This window comes from Primulina huaijiensis, chromosome 2 (genome assembly GCF_012295235.1).
Source record: "Primulina huaijiensis isolate GDHJ02 chromosome 2, ASM1229523v2, whole genome shotgun sequence".
Taxonomy (NCBI): Eukaryota; Viridiplantae; Streptophyta; class Magnoliopsida; order Lamiales; family Gesneriaceae; genus Primulina; species Primulina huaijiensis.
In genome coordinates, this window is record NC_133307.1 from 1604314 (window position 1) to 1627429 (window position 23116).

Below are 23116 nucleotides of genomic sequence, written 5' to 3' on the forward strand. Positions count from 1 at the left end.
TATTTGAATTAATATTAATAGATTTGAATAAAAGAGGAAAAAATCTAGTTTTGGAGATAAGATGATTGTATAAGACTTCAAATGCAACAAAATACCAAAAAAAAAGATCTTGATAGAGATGAAGCCTCACATTTGAAAATAATATATATAAAATCTTATCTACAATTTTTGAACTTGATATGGGTTTCAAGGAGTTGGAAGATTAGGCTCATTAAAAAAGATAAAAGGCGGCGTGTAGAAAGGAAGCAGAGAAGGGAGAAAAAAGAAAACGTGAACAACAAAGAAAGAGAGGATAGAGGCCTAAGACTTTACGCAAAAGATAGCAGCAGAGAAGAAGAAAGACTTGGAAGAAGACGGAAGCTGTTAGATTTTGAGAGAGGGAAGGAAGACAACTTTAAAGGAGAAATCGCGCCAACCACATTGAGATTTTCTTGATGCTTCCTATATTTTATTCTTATGATATAAAAGAACTTCAGACTCAACAAAACAAAGGCAGAGGCAGAGGCAAAAGTTTTCTCTTGAAGGAAGAAAAAGCCTATGGTTGAAAAGCTGGAGGAAGACCTCAATATTCTCTGAGGAACACACACCTAAATCACCGAGAATTCTTCTTATTCTTTCTTTATTATGTTTTTTCCTATTAATTTAAACATGAGTTTTTGCTTTTGTTTTGAATTTATGGAGTAGAATTTTGTAGACTAAGATCACGATAAGGCCGAGACAAGTTATTTTTGATGTTTTGAGTTTGATTTGATTTGATTATTTATTTTTATTCATTGATTGGTATTGTTTAATACATGTGCTTTTAATCTGACCAATTAAATTACATAATTGTTGGTTAATCTAAAACTGGAATGCGATATATTAATATTTTCTTCACTACATTAATCAACATATTATTAAACTAACTAGAAATAATATTCGGTTTCAATGTGCGACTTTAGGTTGAAAAACTTAAATTCCGTAGCGACTTAATGCAGTTGAATCTAATTAAATTCAGTTATGAATAATTGAATTGTTAGATTTAATTAAGTTTATTAATTCAAGGAATCGTTTAATAAATAATTTAGGAATTTTGTCATGAATTAAGTAATTAATTATTGAATTTGAATTTGAGACGTAGATTATATACTCGTCTCAGTATCGTTGTGCGCCTTAATCGTTTTTAAGAATTTGAATTTTTGTCTAAATTAATCTTCCACCATCTTTAGTTTTGGATTTCTCGCATTAGTTAATTTATTTTAGTTGTTTAATTTAGTTTTAACTAATTTATCTCATCTCATTTGATTTTGATTAGCCTAAATTAAGAAAAATAATTCATATTCTAGTATTTGAATGTTGATCTATGTGAGTATGATACTTTGACTTATCATTCAATTATTATTACTTGACATAATCCGTCTGCTAGATTTATTCTCAACCGAAATCACCGTTCAATGGTTTTCTTAGTTCATTACAAACGACAATCAACTTGTTTCGGATCTTTGTATGATGGTGAACTCATGTTTTGACTTCTTTGGGAGAGTAAATTGTATAAAATTATTGTTAGTTAGCAATCAGTAATATTAGTTACTCAGGGCAAATAAGTGAAATGACTATAGAACTAGTGAAGTAAATATGATATTATATTATTTTCTTTTTTTAGATTTTCTATTTCTTACAACCACTGCTAGTCAAATACCAGCAGATAGGATAACAGCACCATTATTTCAATTATAATTTAAATAAAAAAAAATTAGAATCCTCGATCTCTATGCCATGTTGCATATGTTGATGTTCGTCATATGCTACATAATAGGTAACTTGAAAATGTTTGGCTGTATAAAGAAAAAAATGGAAGAAACAAGCTCCTTTCTAGTCCCCTGGAAGCTCGTCTTTTCTTCCCGAAAACGTTCTACGTTATGACATATTAACTACTCGTCTCTCCAGTAATCTCTGCAATAACATTGTCCACTTGAAAATCGTGAAATCGAATATCATCTGAACGATGACCTTTTTGTTCAGCATCTTGGATATGAACTTTGTAGCAGTATGCCATGATACATACTCTGAGATTCTTGACCACCCGAATTGACGTTCTTTGAGGACTACCAACAACGCCTAATGCTATCGCAAGATGTTCAATGTGTACAAACAATGCGTCTTTTCACTCCTCATCAACATCATACAGCTCCTAACTTGAGTCTGGAACATGGTCTCCGAGTTCTGTCTGCTCCATAAGATCTTGCAGTGCCATGTTCATCTGTTTATCATTTGAGAGGCTTCCATCTCCTGACACAAAAAAATGTATTGATTTCTCGACTTCAATCCAGCTGCAAGCTGGCAACTTTTTCATCCCCTTTTTTCTCATTTTAGTTCTCAACTTCATCGCATCTTTCCATCTCCCAGCAGAAACATAGACATGAGACAGGAGAAGGTATGGCGTGGTATCTTTAGGATCAATTATAAACATTTCTTTTGCAATCTTTTCAGCCAGTTCAATGTTCTTGCGTACTCGACATGCAGACAGCAACGTGGACCAAATACTACTAGTTGGTGCAACATGCATGCTGGATATGAACTCATAAGCTTCATCCAGTCTACCCATTCGACCAAGAAGGTCTGCTACGGCAGCATAGTGCTCCAGGCATGGAGAAATTGCATAATTTTGAGTCATACTCCTAAAATAATTCAAAGATTTATCAACCAATCCAGCATGGCTACAGGCGGTCAGAACAGCCAAGAAAGATCGAGGATTGGGCTTCACCCCCTCTATTTCCATCTTCTCAAACAACAAAATTGCATCTTGGGCGTGACCATGCACTGCATATGCCATTATCATAGAAGTACATGAAATTGCATCATGAAATTCCATTTTATCAAAAATCCACTGAGCAATCCTTATGTTACCACATTTTGAGTACATGTGCACGAGGGAGCTAGCTACATAGATATTATTATCAAACCAATGCCTCATAATGTATCCATGAAGCTGTTTACCCAAACAGAGCATAGTCAATTGGGAACATATTGGCACAATGCTTGAAAATGTGAAAGCCACAGGTTTGATATTTGCCATCAACATCTCCCTCAGCAATTCTAAACCTTTATCAAACCAGCCATTGTCCACACACGCGGCTATCATTGTGTTCCAAGAAACCTTATCCTTCTGAGGCAATGATCTAAAAATCTTATATGAATCTTCCACCAGTGAACTATTTGCATACATATCGACCAAACCACTTCCAATAAATACATCTTTATCAAAACCATGCCTAATGGCATATCCATGAATCTCTTTTCCGTTCATGGACTCCTGACGATATGCGAGTATCGAAAGTACACTAGACAAAGTGAAAGAATCTGGCTTCAGATTCCCTATTGCCATCTCTCTAATTGTCATAAGAGCTTCCTCATACATTCCATTTTGAACGTATCCTCCAAGAACTGTGTTCCATGACACCAAATCTCTAATTGGCATCATTTCAAAAACTTTAGTCACGCTATCCTGGGGCAAAGTCCCCTTCTTTCTCTCTTTCAAACCATTGAGGATTTGTGTCTCTCCACCACAAGGATTCAACTGATTCTTCACGCTACTGTCGAAATACTCTATCTGATCAACATCAAACACTTGCCCTCCAAAATGTTGACCTGTCTCATGTGAGCCATCGCCAATCATATGATCACTACTACTACTTTCAATGACAACGGCTAAACACGACTCAGAATCTTGAATAAATTCACGTGAATTTCGTAACTTCTTGATAATCTTTTCAAATCCACATGTTCTGTTTGTTTCAGAAACACCATCCAAAACATTTTGACCATCCAAAGACTCCAACTTTGCATACATGTTCATCAACGCATTCCCAGTGAAAAGGTCAGAATCCAACCCAAGCTGTACAATGCATCCATGCACAGCCTCACCAAGCTTTAAGTCCCTCAAATGAGCACAAGTCTTCAGCACAGAAGGGAACACATTTCTACCAGGGTTCTTCCCCAAGACCATCATTTTCTTGAAAAAAGTTAAAGATTCCACAAAATGACCAGTGGAAGCACAGCACTTAATGATGGATTTCCAGGCCTTGGTCGGTGGCGATCGAAGGCCTTTGAAAAGTGATAGGGAGTCTTGCAAGAGGCTAAAATTAGAGTAAATGGACAGAATGATAGTAGTAAATTCAAAAAAAGGAACACCTCTTCCTTTAAACTTAATTATCTGGGCATGCAGTTGCTTGGCTTGGGAGCTTGTTTTGATAGATGCAGGATCATTCATCAAGGTCTTGACGGTTTGCACAGGACTTCTCATGGGTGTAAATGTAAGCATGTTAAGAAAAAGCTAAAGGTGTTCGCTAAAATGCCGACCTGAAAAATCTCCCTAACCTTAAGCCACCGTAAGTGCTTCCATTGTTACTAGTATACACCAGCAGCTACGATGGGTTCGAATGGAAAGAATCCAAATCAGAATTGAAATTCGAAATTGGGTTTTTGGTTTCGATTGCAAAACCAGAACCGAAATGCATCACTTACTTTTTTAGTTTTTCTTGAGAAACATGAGTGTACTTCAATTGGGATTTCATATACATGAACAAATTCATTTTTATAAAAATTTTATCTTTTTTAATAGAAATTCAGATATTCATAATTTTTGGTTATATAATTGCCAAATAATGAAATAATTAACTTTAATTTGTTCTGATTATCCTAATTTGTATCGTTGCTATAGCGATATTTACGACCATTATTATGAGATCTTATAATTATATAACAAGATTTTGTATTCAACGTATAATAAGATTTTGACAAATTAATTTTTATATTATATAAATTGATGTACAAATTTTAATGTACTTGTAACATCGATTAGGGGTGTGCAACGGTCGGTTTGGTTCGATTTTAATAAAATTCGGTTTTTCGGTTTACGGTTTTTCGATTGCTTAATCCTAAACCAAACCATTTTAATTCGGTCCGATTTGGTTTTTTTGTATTACGGTTTGGTTATTACGGTCGGTTATTACGGTTTGTTTAATAAATTTAGTCATAAATAAAGTTGTACGTTATAAATTTTTAAAAAATATAATAAAAAATCACAATCAAATTGGTTTTGATTATCTTACAAAAATCAAAATAAAGTAATAAAAAAACAGATATAGCTATAATTCTTCTAACCAATTTGTTGAGTATCTCACAAACATCAAATAAAATAATAAAAAATATAGCTATGACAATTGTAAGCAATTTGGAATTTGGATGTGTTGATAGTGAATAATTCCAGCATTGGATCCATCAACTCCTACAAAAAAATCTTCATATGTAGGAAAATGAAAATGGCAACCTATTATGAAAAATAATAAGTTCATATAAATTATATCAATTTAACAAACCTGATTGCAAGTCACAATTATATATCAATAAGGCAGTAAAATAGTAAACATAATGAAATTACTTATATTAATTATTTTATTATTTATTAAATTACTTATATTAATTATTTTATTATTTATTATATTTTAAATGGTCGGTTCGGTTTTTTCGGTTTTAAAATTTCAAAAACCGATAACCGAACCGAAAAACCGAAAATACAAAAACTCAAAACCATAACCGACCGAAAACCATTTAAACCGAACCAAAAAAACCGAAATTTATGGTCCGGTCAGTTTTTTCGGTGCAAACCGTTTAATGAACACCCCTAACATCGATTATTTGATTTAAAAAAAATGGGGGTTTGAATTTGAAATTTAAATATTTATTAAAGTAAATCATATGATTTTTTTAAATTAATAAATCTTGCTCCAATTTAATCTTTTCCACCGCAAGAAAAACCTAAACCTAAACGACACAGTTCCATAAAAAGTTCTCTTTTCTTCTTGTTAAACCCCGTAGAGATCGCTTCTTCCATCCAGAAACAATAGATTGAAATAATCAGGCGAAGAAAATCTAAAGGGCGGACAAGAGATTCTGTTTCACCGTTTGCTGGTAATATTTTTTTCTCTTTTTTCTTTTTATTCACGTTGATGTGTGATTATGGAATGGGTCCTACCCGCGTGGTTCCTGAAGCAGATTTTGGGAGATGTATATTTATTTTACCAGGAAATTCTTCCTGTGAACTCAATATTTGATGTTACGGGGCGTAATCGAAGCTTCCTGATACTTCAGTGTGTATCTCGTATTAATTCTGAGTGCACAAGTCTCAATGAGATTATATTGCGGAACAAGGTTTATTTTTGTTAATTGGGGTATGGGCAATGGTGCTTTTTTACTTTATTTGTTTTCCTGGTGCTGACAATTGCATTGTTGATGATGCTTGTTTCTATGTGTTACTTAGTGCTTAACAAAGACCTGCAAATGGTTGGACATTGGCTCCCTATCACTCAATTTACCTGTTTAACTGCTACTAATTAGTGGACTTTTTGTATTAATTTCGATTTTTGTCAATTCGTGGCAGCAAATCTTTACCAGGCCATTTTTATTTTGTTTACATGCAGAATAGTTGAAGCATAGTTGTGCACGATCTAGGTGGCTGGGATTTGTGAGGTCTCGAGTGCTTCAATTGAATTAGCTTCCTCACATCTTAGAATGGATGCTCAGATATCTTGTGAAATCAACGTGCAAGAAATACCACATAAACAGGTAACTCCTCTTTTACCGCGGAGATATTTGATGTAGCAAAGCTTCCCTCTCTGCTTATTCTCCATTAGTTTCTCGCAGAAGCTTCTTTTAAAGCATGTTTAAAATTGAATAAGTTGGAATAGTTGCTCTCGTGTCCCTGTCTGTTATAGTTGGAGGCTAGGCTGAGAGGCCGCTTGGCCGAAGATAAAGATACAACCGTGTTTCACATCAGAAGTGCTAGTAGCGTCATAACATTGTATATGTGTTCAGTTAGTTTTCTTTAGTTTATTTGTCAACACACTAGACTAGATACTTTCCATTTTCTGTTCAGAAATGAATAGAAGATTCTATTTGAATGTGCAGATTCTTTCTCCCTGAAGATGTTTGTGGTAAGCACCAATTGTTTTGAAAGGCATGGTAATCATATAAATTACTTTCACAAAATCGAGAAATTGCTTGAATTCACGGAATCATCATGAAGTGATGGATATAAATGTTACTGTGTCCATAAATTATTCACAGAAACAGAAAATTAGATATGGAGATTTAGGAATAAAATAACCATGCGGCCAGATTCCACATGCTTAGTGCTATATAAAATAAAGGGAATTTTTGATAGACATTAGCATATTAATAAAGAGTGGTCACCCGAAACATTTTAAAGATTTAAAACCTAAGGAATCTGACTCAAGTAGTCAAGTAGTTGGATTAAGTTGATATCAAGAGGAAAACACTTGACAATATGATACTGTTAAGGGGAAGTATCCAAATTATCTAGTAGCAAAAAGAAAAGCGATTAGAAGCTAATTTGTTGTCTGATTTTTGCTTGTCAGGTCTTGGCAGAGAAGAATAATCCATCCACTGTTCATGATAGAAATGATCGCAAGCTGATCCGGAATATTTGCATTCTTGCGCATGTTGATCATGGCAAGACTACGCTTGCAGATCATTTAATCGCATCTTATGGTGGTGGCCTGCTCCATCCAAAGCAGGCTGGTAAACTTAGATTCATGGATTACTTGGATGAGGAACAGCGGCGTGCAATAACTATGAAGAGCTCGTCGATTGCCCTTCAGTTCAAAGAGTATACCATCAATTTAATAGATTCACCAGGCCATATGGATTTCTGTTGTGAAGTTTCTACAGCAGCTAGGTTGAGTGATGGTGCATTGGTTCTAGTGGATGCTGTGGAGGGTGTTCATATTCAAACTCATGCTGTGTTGCGTCAAGCATGGATTGAGAAACTGACACCATGTTTAGTTCTGAATAAAGTCGATCGGTTGATATGTGAGTTGAGGTTGAGCCCTATGGAGGCATACAATAGGTTGTTGAGAATCATACATGAGGTTAATGGGATAGTCAGTGCTTACAAGTCAGAAAAGTACTTATCAGATGTGGATTCTATTTTGTCTCTTGCTTCATCTGGTGATGCAGGTGACGATAATTGTGAGCATATTGAGAATGATGAGGAGGATACTTTTCAACCTCAGAAAGGAAATGTTGTCTTTGCATGTGCTCTTGATGGGTGGGGATTTGGAATAAATGATTTTGCAGAGTTCTATGCTTCTAAGCTTGGGGCAAGCTCAGCTGCGTTGCAAAGAGCATTATGGGGACCTCATTATTTCAATGCTAAAACTAAGATGATTGTGGGCAAGAAGGGAATCAGCAGTGGTTCGAAAACTAGGCCCATGTTTGTTCAGTTTATATTGGAGCCACTTTGGCAAGTTTATCAGAGTACTTTGGAAGCAAGTGGAGATAGAGGGGTTCTTGACAAGGTAATAAAATCTTTCAATCTATCTATACCTTCACGTGAACTTCAAAATAAGGATCCTAAAGCTGTGCTTCAAGCTGTCATGAGGCGTTGGCTTCCATTGTCGGATACAATCTTGTCAATGGTGGCCAAATACATTCCAGATCCCCGTGCTGCACAGTCTCTTCGAATATCAAGATTGCTACCTAAAAGAGATGGCTTGGATGATAGAGATATCTTAGGTGCCCTTACGGAGGCAGAATTTGTGAGGAAATCTGTTGAGAGTTGTGATTCTGGCCCTTATGCACCGTCTGTTGCATTTGTTTCTAAGATGTTTGCTGTTCCCTTGAAGATGCTCCCACGAGAAGAAATTGTAGATAATTCTTTAGATGATGGAGATTCAGGAGAGTGCTTTCTTGCATTTGCAAGGGTCTTCAGTGGGGTTCTCTTTGCGGGACAGAGGGTTTTTGTGCTTTCAGCATTATATGATCCACTGAAGGTGGAATCAAATCAGAAGCATGTCCAGGAAGCTGAGTTGCAATCTTTGTATCTAATGATGGGTCAAGGACTGAAACCAGTAGCAACTGCTAAGGCAGGAAATATTGTTGCTATTCGAGGGCTTGGGCAGTATATATTGAAAAGTGCTACTCTTTCATCTACTATCAATTCCTGGCCTTTCTCTAGCATGGTTTTCCAGGTTTCACCTACACTTAAGGTCGCAATCGAGCCATCTGATCCTGCTGAAATGGGTGCTCTGATGAAAGGGCTGCGGCTCTTAAACCGTGCAGATCCTTTTGTCGAGATTTCTGTTTCTGCTACAGGGGAGCACGTTCTTGCTGCTGCTGGAGAAGTTCATCTAGAGAGGTGTATTAACGATCTGAAGGAAAGATTTGCAAAGGTGAGTTTGGAAGTATCTCCTCCACTCGTATCATATAAAGAGACAATTGAGGGTGGGATGACTAATCCTCTGGAGAATCTGAAGTTACTGAGTGGGAGCTCTGACTATGTTGAGAGGACAACACCGAATGGTAGGTGTGTTGTACGAGTGCAGGTCATGAAACTTCCAGCTACTCTTACCAAGCTTCTAGATGAAGTATCAGAGTCATTTGGAGATATAATCGGAGGTAAATCTAGGCATGTGAATGACTTGGAAGGTTTGAGGTGTAGTATTGTTGAAAAAGCGAATCCAAATGAGGCCATCAAGAAAAGGATGACAGAGGCCGTGGAGAGTGATTTCTTATCTGGAACTTCTGAGATAGAGAAGGATCAGGTTGAGAGATGCAGAATATCTTGGAAAAACTTTTTCAAAAGGATCTGGGCTTTGGGACCTAGACATATTGGTCCTAACATTCTCCTTACTCCAGTGAGAGAAAATTATACAGAGGGTTCTGTTCTTATCAGGGGCTCTCCTTATGTTTCTGAAAGATTAGGTTTTCTAGATGCACGTGACTGCAATGATGCATCTAGAGAATCACCATTTGTAATGGATGGAACGTTGTTAAAAGAAGCTGAGAGTTTAGAGACCAGTGTATTGTCTGGATTTCAGTTAGCCACTTCCGCTGGTCCTTTGTGCGATGAACCTATGTGGGGTTTGGCTTTTATTGTTGAGACTTACATATCTCCCATGGAAAAACAGTCTAACAAGAATAATTCTTCTCTACATCAACCGGAGCATTATGGCATTTCCACAGGACAAGTTATGAGCACAGTCAAGGAGGCTTGCAGAGCAGCTGTTCTCCAGAGGAAGCCTAGGCTTGTTGAAGCTATGTACTTTTGTGAATTGAACACCCCGACTGAATATTTGGGACCAATGTATGCAGTACTTGCTCGAAGACGAGCTCAAGTCATCAAGGAGGAAATGCAAGAAGGTTCCCCTTTATTCACTGTACATGCATATGTGCCAGTCGCTGAAAGTTTTGGATTTGCTGATGAGCTAAGAAGATGGACTTCTGGAGCATCAAGTGCTCTACTTGTTCTAAGCCACTGGGAAACACTTTCGGAGGATCCTTTTTTTGTACCCAAAACGGAAGAGGAACTCGAAGAATTTGGAGATGGTTCCAGTGTCCTGCAGAATACAGCTAGGAAGCTCATTGATGCCGTTAGGCGACGGAAGGGTCTTCCGGTGGAGGACAAAGTTGTTCAGCATGCAACCAAACAACGGACATTGGCTCGTAAAGTATAGAAGTTAGAATGCCCTATGAAGCATCGCATTTATAACAACTGTAAGGCTGTTCATCAAAATCACTTTAAATAGATGGTTCTCTTGTAGAAACTAAATCATGTGGTACTCTGTATTTTGTCAAGTATTCTTCTTGACGCATCTATTTTGTATGAATATTCACGTATTTTTATTTTTTTATCCTTTACTTAAAGAATGCTTGTTGTTTTTTAGGGGAAATAATTATGATTGAGGAAACACAGATTATTGATTACTAGCCTCTCATTTTTGTTTATGTGATCCCTTTTTTCTCCATCGTGATTGCAGTGGAATTTCAGTAAAAGAGGTATGATAGAGTCCAGTCTGTCTTATAAACATTAAAAATTTTAGTACATGCTATTCTGGAAATACGTAAAATGCCTCAGAAACATCTAGGTTATCAGCAGCTTATTTTTATTCCTTACATTTTTCTCTCATTTGGCTTGTGAGGCTCAGTTTAATAGAGTACCTTGTTCAGTTCTGAGAATTGTGCTGGGTAATCATTCAACAGACTAGTGTTGACATATATATTTTACATGTATTAAATTAATATATGGCATTAAGATAAATATTTACAAGTTTCATATTCATCTCATTCTCTATCTGGAATTTCACATCATTGTTGATACGTCATTCTTTTTTGCCCTAATTGTGCTATACTTTTGCATGTATAAATATTTTGCATTAAAATAAACAACATACTATCTGCAAGTTTAATGTTCATCTTATTCTCTATCTGTAGTTTCTATTCATTTTTGAGTTGTCAATCTTTTTTTTCCTAATCCATACTCAGCTTGTCTTGCCTGCATCCTGGCTCACTGTATTTAGCTATTTTCTTGCTGTTTTGGAAAAAATTTCTTATTGGATCTTGACAACGTGTATGAACAGCCTCAGCTAAGTTGATGACCCAATGAATAAAAATCTCACAGTGAGTAGTAAGTACATCAGGTTCTCCAAGTTTCATCCTTCATTATGATGTTAACTTTGGGAACTTTCTTTTACAGAATTTCAGTTAATTTGCATATGTTACCATCGGTGGTTGCACCCCTCAATTTCAAAGCTTTTTAGTCTCTTTTTTCAGATCCATAATCTGTTTAGACATGTTGAAAAGGTGAATCTTGCTACACATTAATTGGTTGGATAGACGAGAATGTTTTTGATTAACGTAGTGCTTACTTGGTGGAAATGTGACTATATAATGAAGAATTCTGTTATGAGGGATACACATGTTGCCTTACATTGCAAATGGAATCCTTAACTACTTGTCGCATGATTTAGTACTTCCTTTTGGTCCAAATATTGATACCAAGCATCGACTCTTACAGAGGAGGAAGTTCAAAAACATCAAAGGCTGGACACTTTTTTGTCTTTCTAGAAATCAAATGATATCTGAATAGATATGAAGTATAGCAGTTGCGCACCACATGTTCTTTAGAAGTCAAACCAATAAGTGAAGTGCTCACACCTGTGCAACCATACAGTTTCCGTCAGCTGACTTTGAAGGTACCCTTCTGTGTGTTCAGTGCGTCTGCAACTTTCCCGTGCTTTGATGTTTGTATTTCATGTCACACTCCATATAAGTATAGCATATTTTTTGACAAACTCCGAGAAATATGGTATCCTATTTAGAATTCATTTACCAAGTTTCTATACATCGTAATGCTTTTTTGGGTGCCAAACGTCATACACCAACAGTAGATTCCACCTTTCACAACTCTTTGAGAATAACTCAACTTTGGCTATTATAGTAGGGATCTTTTATGCTTGGATATTTCTAGCACTTCAGCAATGTCTGCACTTTGCAATTTTTTTTCAAGTAAATAAATTTTGTTTAAGCTGCAAAAATACATATTGACATCAACATTGAGGACTAAATAAAGGCCACTCACGAACTATGATTTATCTGCTAGGCGGGAGTTCACATTCCAGTGATATCCGGCTAGAGGACGAATAGGCTGGGGGGTCCTTCTAGTTGTAGAGGGAGTTGAAATAAAGTATGTTCTATGGATTGATGAGAGGATATATTGTGTACGCAATACATAGAAGGGTGGGCAAAAGGCTGAGAGGGCTGTTTAGATTATTTCATGCTACACCTGGGTCAAATGATATCAGTCATTGTATCACCCAGCAGTATGGAAAGAATGTTTGGTGGAGTCACAAAGTGATTGAATATATGTTACGGATTTGATAATCGGGACTTTGCATCGATGTTTTAAATAAAATTTCTTATTGTATTCGTTGTTCGAGTTCTGAGGGTATTGTTAAATTTTCTTGTGTATTTGTAGGTTGATTGAAAGCATGAAAGTGGTAAAAAGATGACGAAAGGCCAACAAATCAAGTGCCACGTCCATCAAAAGGGAAAGACACGGGAAAAAAGAATTTTGACTGCTTGGCATGGAAAATAAATTACTCATCAGAGACGCCTGCAGATCAAGCATGAATATGTGGGATCCTGAATCAAGGCTAGGTGGGGAAGCCACGACTCTGGACTATTGTCCGCGTCAAGGACAACACGTAATTAGTTTCTGAAAGAAACAGGCACCAACTCGTGCTGCGTCTGTGCAATGTCTATGTCTACGTCGACCTTCCTTAGTTACAATCTTACAAGCATTTTTCGAAATAGTATGAATGAAGAATATTGAATTTATTTTGAGGGGAAATTTTTGTTGGATATTTTGAGGTTAAAGCAGCTATGTAAGTGATTTCTGAGAGAGAGTGACAATGTTGAAATCTTATTACTTTCTCTTTTGAAGTTATTATGTTTTCGACTAATCTTTTTATTGATTTGTCTTGAATTAATAAAGTTGATTCATTTCGACATAGTTCATGTACCGAACAAGTATTCCTTATAATCGAATTCCTTTGTTTGTTGCAATCTATTATCACAAAAACTCCCGTGAGACGGTATCACGGGTTAATTTTGTGAAACAGATATTCTATGTCATCCAAAAAAAAAATATTACTTTTCATGTTAAATATATTAATTTTTATTGTAAATATGGACAAGATTGATTCGTCTCACGAATAAAGATCCGTGAGACCGTTTTATGAAAGAACTACTCATCTATTATTTGGTATTTAATTTTGTGTACGGGAAATTGGCCTTCAGTTTCCAGCCGTCGATTTTTTTTGTGTTCAGTCCCTGGGTACTTTTTTAGTACCACATTTCCACATGAAGTGTACCACATTTTGTATGACATAGTACCACAATTTTGTGGGTAGAGAGTGAACCCAAAAAAATATTTTGATTGGGGATTTTTCACCAACTTCCCCTATAAAGAACTTGATAAATTATTTGCCCAAGTTATTTAATTTCATTACTGAAACGAGAGATCAAAATTTGCTAAAAAAATATCAAATAACACTCAATAAAATTTATTAGTATTAAAATTAGTCAATCATCGTTTTTACGAGTTAATTTTGTAAGACAAATCTTCTATTCAATCTGATCATAAAAAAATATTAATTTTTATTAAAAAATTATTACTTTTCACTTAAATAACGTAGCATCACAAACCTTGGCTACAAACTGACAATGCATATGAGAATATTTTGTCGAAAATAAGATTTTAGCTTTTATATTTTGATAATAAAAATCAGAAACTATGAAAAATATCATAAAGGCAACGTCTCTATTTAATTAGATAAACTCTTTAATTACACACACACACACACACACATAAATTTTATTTAACTCGATATTTTTTGTACTATTATTAAAAATATTGTTCTACAATAAAAGGTAACTATTTGTAGATTTTCTTATATTGATAATAAAAAAAAGACAAAACTTGTGTGAAACGATCTCATGGGTAGTATTTTGTGAGACGGATCTCTTATTTGGGTCATCCATGAAAAAAATATTACTTTTTATGCTAAGAGTATTATTTTTTATTGTGAATATCGGTATGATTGACCCGTCTCACAGATAAAGATTCGTGAGACCGTCTCACAAGATAACTACTCTAAAGAAAACTATTGGTAATGTAAATCCTTGGAGTTGAATAATTAAGCTTGTTTTCATTTAAAAAAATAGCTTCTATGTAACAACCTGATTAATTTGAATCCAATTTGAGTAACCTAAAGTTAAAATAGTTACTTAATATTTTTTAATCCAATTTAATAAAATTTAAAATTGAATTTAATATAAAAATAAATTATATCGAAATAAACAAATGGGTGAAAAAGTAGGAAAACTAATTGTATTTTGAAAAAAATGAAAATAAAAAACGGCCCAACTTCATCCACGTGGCACCGAGCATGTGTTGGGCCTTTTTTCGCTCAACGGACCGACAAAGACTTTTACCACGTGCAGCTGGCAAGGCCCGTGGGCCCATTAAAGAACTTTATGTAAAATCTCATGGGCCAGTTCGAACCCGCACTTGGGTAGAGATGACAACGAGAGTTTTTATAAAATCTCATATATTTATTATATCCATCCTCATGTTTGTTCTCATCCCCGTCAGTTATTTAATTCATCCTCGTACTGATTGGAGGATTGAATATCAATACTCTATCCAGATATCATATTATCACATATAACTGTATTTTTTCAAATTTGAATTATTTTTAGTAAGTTATAGATACTTACTAAATTGTTGAGAACATTAAAGAAAAAGAAATTTAATATAAAAACTAACAATTTAAACATTATAGAAAAAAATATTAAAAACAATTTATCCTAACATCATTATCCAAAAAATAACATCAACTCGGTATTAGTAATTTTCTTCATTCCATCAAGCTAATATCATTCAACAAAAATATATTAGAATTAACACAATATCCAAAAAATCATATACATACATTTTTACTATGAAGCTTAGCAACTTTATCAACCTTGGTGACCACCAATGAGGTGTCACTTATATATTGGATGTACAATTTTGATATGTTTCATCACATTCAATAGGTGAGTGACACATCATTATTGGGCATAAAGGTAGACATGGTTGAAAGGCAGCAGAACAATACTATATATATACATATATTTATTTAATCTGGTATTCGGATAGGTATAGATATGATTCTTTAAGACCCGTATGCATCCTCATACCCAATTTCCCATTTATTTAATCAAGTAAAAAAACTTCTCCATACCCTCCTCCATTCAGGTCGAGTATCGAATTGTTCGTCGAATTCGGAGGAAATTGTCATCCTTACAGTTGTGGAAATGTATTTAAATTCATGGATTTCGATTACAATTTTATTGTTTTCAATGAAAAAATAAATGAATTATTAAATTCGCACTTTACTTATTTACACGTTAGTAATGCATAATATAACAAATTTCAAATGACACAATTATTGCGTGAACTTAAAATTTATCATAATTATCATGAAATGCTATATAAATTTGAATATGTTGATTTAAAATTTATGTTCTTACTTCTCTATATATCAAAAATACATTTTGAAATCAATCAAAACATAACCTCATAGTTTTCACTAATGACTAATTTAGGGATTCTCATACCCATTTCTTTTTAGAAAAACATAATTGTATATTGTTGATATTATGAGATGGGAAAATAAAGTTTTTGATAACGACAATTTAGTTGAATTTAATTTGACTTTTAATATATATTTGAAAAATCTATTTACATATGAAGAAATTTATTATTACTAGTGAATCTTGGCGTATGATAAGTGCATATACTATACATATATAATTAAAATTAAATATAATTTATTAATATATTATGATGTAAGTGCATTTGAGTACCTTTTTGCTTCTATTTTTATTTTTTTTTATCCATAGGCTTTTGTGAAAATAACGGTATTACGAGAAATATGTGTCAGTTCACTATGTACCCGAAGTATTCATACAATGTTTATAATTAAAAAGTTCATATATTATTTTTTTTTCATGTTATCAATGCATTACATCACATTTAAAAAAAAAAAAGACGTGGCATTTACGTACCATCGGTTTTATTTATTTTAAAAAAAACCTAAACATAAAGAAATTAAAATTCAAACATAAGTGCCAACTTTTTCAAAATATTACTTGGCTATTATTATATTTTTAATATATAAAATATATTTTATATCTAAATATAAATATATTTAAACGAGTATGGTACGAAGATTCACTAGCTAGTAATTGATAATCGTGGTATTTTCGGCAGTATACATTTAACCTAGGGAAAACAATTACATATGTAGCACTTTCTCGGTAACATAATTAATTATTAATAAATAATTGTTTTATCCATATGTTATTTATGTAATCTTGTTGCTAAAAAAGTTTTCTATTGTTATTAATCATAGATTAATCATGTAATGAAATTGCCGACATAAGATTATATATGAATAATCACCATTAAAAAATGAATAAGATTACGTCCGTACTATGAAAGATATATATATAATTTAATGATAGAAAACAGTAAGTCCACTGCCAATAACAATTAATAAATTAAAGAGTAGGTCTCTTGTGAGACGGTCTCACGAATCTTTATCTGTGAGACGGATCAACCCTACCGATATTCACAATAAAAAGTAATACTCTTAGCATAAAAAATAATATTTTTAATGGATGACCTAAATAAAAAATCTGTCTCACAAAATACGATCCGTGAGACCATCTCATACAAGTTTTGCTTTATATTAAATAACCTAGAGATAATATTATAAGAAAATGGTTAAATAAAGTTCTACCATATGGGTCCCAAATATTCCGTGAAGCTTCTTGATCTGATGCTGCTAAATTAATTTATAAAAATATATTTTGTAATCAATTTGGGGAAAATAAATAAATAATAATTGTTAATAATATTAATAAAATATTAATAATTGTAGTAGATAATAATAAATTTTCTGTGATAAAATTTGAAATAATATAAATATAAGAAGAGATGTAATCTAGCATCACAAAATTGTTGGTGGTTGATGCAAAGTTAGGTCACATGTGTTTCTTGGATACCAACAAATTAATAAAATGAATGGATCTTGAAAGATTGAGATTTTTCTTCTTTAATTTCTTCCCACATGTAGATCAAGATAGCTAGCTAGGTCCTAGCCTTGAAAGAATACCTAACTAAATTTAAATATTCAAAATAATTAATTAATTAATTAATATGAGTACATACAAATATATAACCCTTATTAATAATAAACATGCCAATTTGTGCTCAAGATGTCTTGATTTTACCAAGTCATTTTGTTTTAGAAAACTTTAAAAATTGTCATTTAAGATGATCTAGACAATATTTTACTTTTTTAATTAGTCAAAATTTGATTCTAGTCAATCAATTGGTTCATTTTGCAGGTTCAAGCCGATTTTTGTCGATGTGTTAACATGACAACGAATGTTAATTACATGTCTAAGGAAACTATTGAAATACCAGACAATATTTTAAACTCTAAAAATAAAGAAGATTAAAAAATATAAGTTTGTTTCGCTACCAAGTTATGTGGTGAAGTGACATAAACCTTTCCCGGTTAAATGAGGGGCTTCGTCTCAAATCCATGCTAAAACAAAAACCCCTTCGCCCCTCTTCCCCGGCGGAGTTAAAGTTCATGCTAAAATAAACTCCCTTGGTGTGATTAAAACTCTTACTCGAATCTTTTTAAACCACTTGGTTTTTCCCTTTAGTAAAAGAAAAATTCTCCAAAATATCTCCATCGGTTATAGCAATCCATTCATTAGAACTTCATGTAAAAATCCTAAAAATTTGAATTTTTGAAATTTTCTTTCAGCATGACCAGGAGGGACTCGTCGGACGATATATTGGATTGTTCTAGGAAAAATGACGAGCATTCGGAAAATAATTGCACGATAACTTGAATCTAAACCAAAACTCAAAGAAAACTCATCTTAATTAGTATGGTTTGATCTCATATATATTTTTTTGTTTGATCTTTTTCTATTGCTTGCTTATTTTCTCACCACTAGGAAGATTTTAGTATAATACCCTCTTACGTATTGGTTTATTGCTTTGAATTTTTTTTTTTTAAAAAATTTAATTTTGGTATTCTATGTTATCTAAATTTCAATCTTAATGAGTTATCTTTGTTTGTTTTTTTAGTTATATATCTTCTAACGTGATGTTGTTCTGACATGACGTTGACGTCTGCAGTGCTGCCTCACCACTCTTAATAAAAGTAAAATTATCAAAAATTAAAAGATACACGAATGATGAAGATTCGAAAACATATCAATCCAAAATCACAAATAAACAATATACATTACTAACATTATAATTTTTAGGCATAAAATAATGTAACATGTAATTTGTTTGACATAGATTTAGAAACACACTCAATCTTTATGAAATGACAAGTTTTTCCTCTTATTTTTTTTAAAATCTAATTTTCAACCACTATCTGGTTGATTTGCCAACACCTATAAAAGAAATCTTTATATAATAAAGAAAAGACACAAAACATGATATGCAAATCTATAAAATGTCATAAATGGCTATGCATTTGTACCCAAAAGACAAGCCTTTGGTTTTCTGTATTTGTACACTAATTCATGACATGTTGGTTGGTTAAACAGTGCGTCACAGTACCTTAAAAACTACCACTTCAAAGCAGTAAAAGTGATCACTTCGAAATTTTAGGCAAAACCAGATAAACTATGCTACGGTTGCATGTAAACTCCAAGAAGGGACCAATTCAGAACAAAATTAGTCTGCTCGGTATGTAGGAGAATATGTTAAACTCGGTTCGTTTGACCGGTTGATCTAATGGTTACTCGGGATCACATCATTTTTTCATGTGCTATAATGCACCGGAAAACATGAAAAAACATATGTAGCTCGATCATATACATCAATTATATGAATACTTTGGATAATATGCCCAAAGGGTAGAGTCGAATAAATCGTTAACCTCGCGTATATCTCTCTACCCAATTTTTTCCAAGATGACCAAGTGTAATAAAAAGTTAAATTGTGTACTATCTCTTAATTAGGAATTATGAAAGAAGCATGAGAAAAATCACAAAAGATGTGAATTTTGCAATTTACTCGAGTAATATCAGGTGGAAAAACTGGTGGGTATCATACAAATTATAACCATAAGGTGGTAAACTTCAATATTATTCTTGAAATTAAATGAGGAATCTACCAATGTTCATTCAATAGTACAAGAGCACTTCACCCTTCCATCAATACTACTATTCAATCTTTTGGTCAACTTGAATCTTGAAATCTATCCAAAAAAAAATTCTCTTAGACAATTTGTTTAGTTTAAAAGAAGACACTAGCAAATCTGTGCACACAAAATACTGATCAAGAAATTTCCTTAATTTTATGTCAAATTCATTTATTAATATAGCTTCAAGGTGATTATAAGCAAACTTTATTCAATATCGATAGTCTAAAAAACATTGTAGTTAATTAAAGTCTATATAATCTCTATTGGATTTCATTTTAACACCCCCCCCCCCTCTTCGATTCACAGTCTTGCATGGCGTATAACAAACTGGATTTTCCAAGAAATCAAGACATATGTAGAGAATTAAATAGCAGTATTCAAATACAGAAATTAAACTACTGAAAACTCTCTTTTGTAATGATAAAAAAAGTGCGAAAATTGGATAAAGAAGCATTTTTATGATAGCACATCATCAAATATCATATAATTTTTTTTTACCAATTTTTTTTTATTTCCAAAAAAAGAAATATATTAAAGCTTAACTCTTACAGAAATGGAAAACTTAGGGTACCTTTTACTGGACTGGTACCTGAGCTGGTGGCAGATATGCTATATATATGTAATATATTGCATGTCCATCGTACTAACATTGACTCGGCGGTGGCATGGAAGAAGAGCCATCGGTAGCAGAGGGCGGCGGCTTCTTTCTCTTCTTCTTCTCATAACTAATCCCTCTTGCCTTGGCCTGTGAATCACGAACTTCCCGTAAATAAAGCCTGACTGCCCGAGCTCCAAAAGGGTTTGCTTCGGGCTTGCCTCCATTCTCCTCGTACGCTGCCCGCAGGCGTCCTATGAGAGCATCGAGGCTGCCCCAGGCCTGGCGCAGCGGGCAGGGGCAAGGGGCCGGCGGGTTCGGGTGCCCGTAAAAGGGACAGATCGGGGTGTGGACCTTCGTTTTTCCGAACTGATCCAGGTACCGGAGGAATTCGAGGACGTGGGCGCCGCTGCAACGAGCGAGTGAGAGTGGGGGACGGTGGTTGCGGAGGTACTGGCCGAAGGTGTTCCAGTCTCGGCGTTTTTGGTTCTCGTATCGGCTTGTGGTCGTCGGGGATGTGGCAGAGGCGGGCGAGGAGGAGGCGGGCGTTAAGCTACCGGAGACCTGTGCGGCGGCCGTGTCGGTGGTGATGGTGAAATTGATAATTTCTGGGGTCGATGAGTTCATTTCTCGGTATGTATGCTTTGCTTGTGCCTCTAGAGTTAAAGAAAATGTAGTGTAATGTTCTTGATCATGAAGTTTAATGGGATTTCAAGAAATTGGAGGAGAAAATATTGGTGGTTTAAGGCATGGAAGAAGATAATATAGTTTTTGGGTAAATTTATGTTTGATCAGTCCTAGAAAAAGTTGGCCATTTCTATGATGTTTGTTAAGCTTTATTGCTTAGTTCTTATGTGCAGACACGTGAAGGGATTGGATGATTTTTTCCCTAGAAAAGGGGGAGACACTGTAGTAACAGTAATGATTGGGTAAGTGTGGGGGTGGGTGGCAGTTTAGTCAAGCTATGTCGATTAGGATATTTGGAGGTACATTATTAGGGTTTTTTGGGAAATAAAAACACATTGACACTTGAGATAAGTAGGGTAAGGTTTGGGAGATGTTGATGATTTTAGAGATCATAGGAAATTACGAGAAAAGTCGTAAATTTGGTTTTTTAATATTTTTTATTTGTGATTTTAATAATTTATATGGTTAAAATTCAGTTTTAATTCGATATATTTGTTGTTTTTGTATTTTAATTATTTTTCTAATTGTCGTTGATGTAGTACTGACGTGATGTTGACGTAACACTCATATGTCAAGTGCAGAGCCGTATCTGTGTTGAATGAGGTCTGAAACAAAAAATGAAAAATGAGTCATCTTGTTGTAGTAATAAATATAAAATTCAATTTTCAAATAACAAATATAATAATAAATACATAAATATATCAAAACCAATATATTACATCAATAACAACTCAATAAATATTTAAAATAACTACATAAATACTACTCTTCTAGTTTTTTAGAGACGAAAATATTTATCAAATCTGTATAATCCAATTGTCAGACCATTTCTTTCTCAATCGACAACATAGTTATCTCATTTAATCTATCTTGCGACATTGTTGATCGAAGATAATTATCGTAGAAACTACACTTTTAGTCTATATAATTGTAGAAACTACAAAAGTCGCGCATAAAATTTATATAAAACTCATAATTCAATTATAACTCATTAAAAATTTAAATCATACGATGTGTGCTTTAGTTATATATTTAATTAACATGATCTCTAAGCACATTATAGTGTCCATATCATAAGTAAATTTTGTTTTCAGTAAGGATGTTTTAATAGAATAATCTACAAATATAAATATAAATGTGTATTTATAAAGAAGATTTGAAATGAAAATAAAGCATAATTAATGAAGAAAATTACTTACATTCATTCTTAAAAGAAGTATGAGACCATAAACTTTATTTGTTGAATGAGAACAAAAATCAGGGTTGAGATTTGGGGTGGTTTAGGGAACAAATAACATATACTATACATATACAGATATACATATATACATATACATATACACATATACATATATACACATATACATATACATATATACATATATACATATACATATACATATACATATATATATATATACACACACACACACATATAAATTTGGGCCCTTTATTAAACCGGGCCCTGAGGCAACCGCCTGGTTGGCCTCATAAAAGGTACGGCTCTGGTCAAGTGTCATGTAAGAACTTTCACACCAAAATGACTAAAATTTCAAAATAAAATATCAAAATTACAAACGAAAGTGTGGGAAAATTTAAGTTTTGGTGATGAGTTAACCATAAGGAATTAATTCAAGATTATTAAATTCAGCAATCCGAAAAAATTCAGTAGCCGGTAGCCGATAATCTGCTAAATGTTCAGAGAATACTGAATTTAAAGGACAAGCAATTACCTAACATCCACGGACTACTGAATCTTGACAGCGGTCATTTATGTGCATTGATTATATCCTCGTACTTATTGATGCATAAAATCAGCATAAATAACTTTCAGAAAATGTTCAACATTCTAGTTAAAAAAGACACTTTCTCACTGATTTGACGGATATTGTCAAGCATTTAATGCCGTTTTTTGCTTTTGGAATAGGACAAATTATAGTTTACAAATTGGACAAGTGCATTAATGATCTTGATATGACAAATTTATAGTCGTTCATATCCGAATATTTGAAGATCACTTATATAAAGTCACATCATATTTCAGCAAGTAAAAAAAAGAAAAAACACACTCAGCGTGAACATATCTTATTATTCAAAAGCATACTCATACAAGTTTTATCAGATCTTCTAATATATCATCTCGTGCTATATTCTTCTATCTGTAATCTCATTATTGTATTAACATTTTGAATAGATC

At 33.6% G+C, this 23116-nt stretch overlaps 3 protein-coding genes across 7 annotated transcripts; 1 reads left to right on the forward strand and 2 right to left on the reverse strand.

Annotated features, from left to right (window-relative positions):
- Positions 1–1691: 1691 nt before the first annotated feature.
- On the reverse strand, positions 1692–4536 carry LOC140963428 (putative pentatricopeptide repeat-containing protein At3g23330). The gene is given in 2 exon segments (XM_073422755.1): positions 1692–2038; positions 2040–4536. Coding segments are annotated over 2 exon segments (2403 nt in total). The 5' UTR covers positions 4301–4536; the 3' UTR covers positions 1692–1896.
- A 1238-nt stretch (positions 4537–5774) lies between these two features.
- Positions 5775–13366, forward strand: LOC140963436 (uncharacterized). 5 transcript variants are annotated; one of them, XR_012172686.1, is made up of 5 exons: positions 5775–5949; positions 6464–6603; positions 7416–10554; positions 11855–12032; positions 12815–13365. XR_012172686.1 is itself a non-coding variant. In XM_073422779.1 (4 exons), exons 2-3 carry the CDS (start codon positions 6550–6552, stop codon positions 10512–10514), a joined length of 3153 nt encoding a protein of 1050 aa, XP_073278880.1. In that variant the 5' UTR covers positions 5775–5949; positions 6459–6549; the 3' UTR covers positions 10515–10554; positions 12815–13366. The 5 variants fall into 5 exon arrangements, 2 of the variants coding, with proteins under 2 accessions (XP_073278880.1, XP_073278871.1); XR_012172684.1 differs by having other exon boundaries at positions 6459–6603; positions 12815–13364; XR_012172687.1 differs by lacking the exon at positions 5775–5949 and adding an exon at positions 6946–6971 and having other exon boundaries at positions 6460–6603.
- A 6617-nt stretch (positions 13367–19983) lies between these two features.
- LOC140958817 (protein LIGHT-DEPENDENT SHORT HYPOCOTYLS 4-like) lies at positions 19984–21145 on the reverse strand. The gene has a single exon (XM_073416388.1). The coding sequence runs from the start codon at positions 20857–20859 to the stop codon at positions 20281–20283; it is 579 nt and encodes a 192-aa protein (XP_073272489.1). The 5' UTR covers positions 20860–21145; the 3' UTR covers positions 19984–20280.
- Between the last annotated feature and the right edge of the window lie 1971 nt (positions 21146–23116).

What these genes read in the sequence shown, in the direction of transcription:
- LOC140958817 (XM_073416388.1), bottom strand. Translation starts at nt 20,859, where the DNA reads ATGAACTCATCGACCCCAGAAATTATCAATTTCACCATCACCACCGAC.
- LOC140963436 (XM_073422779.1), top strand. Translation starts at nt 6,550, where the DNA reads ATGGATGCTCAGATATCTTGTGAAATCAACGTGCAAGAAATACCACAT. An exon ending in AAGAAATACCACATAAACAG is followed by an intron (nt 6,604 to 7,415) that starts GTAACTCCTCTT and finishes TTTGCTTGTCAG; the next exon opens with GTCTTGGCAGAGAAGAATAA.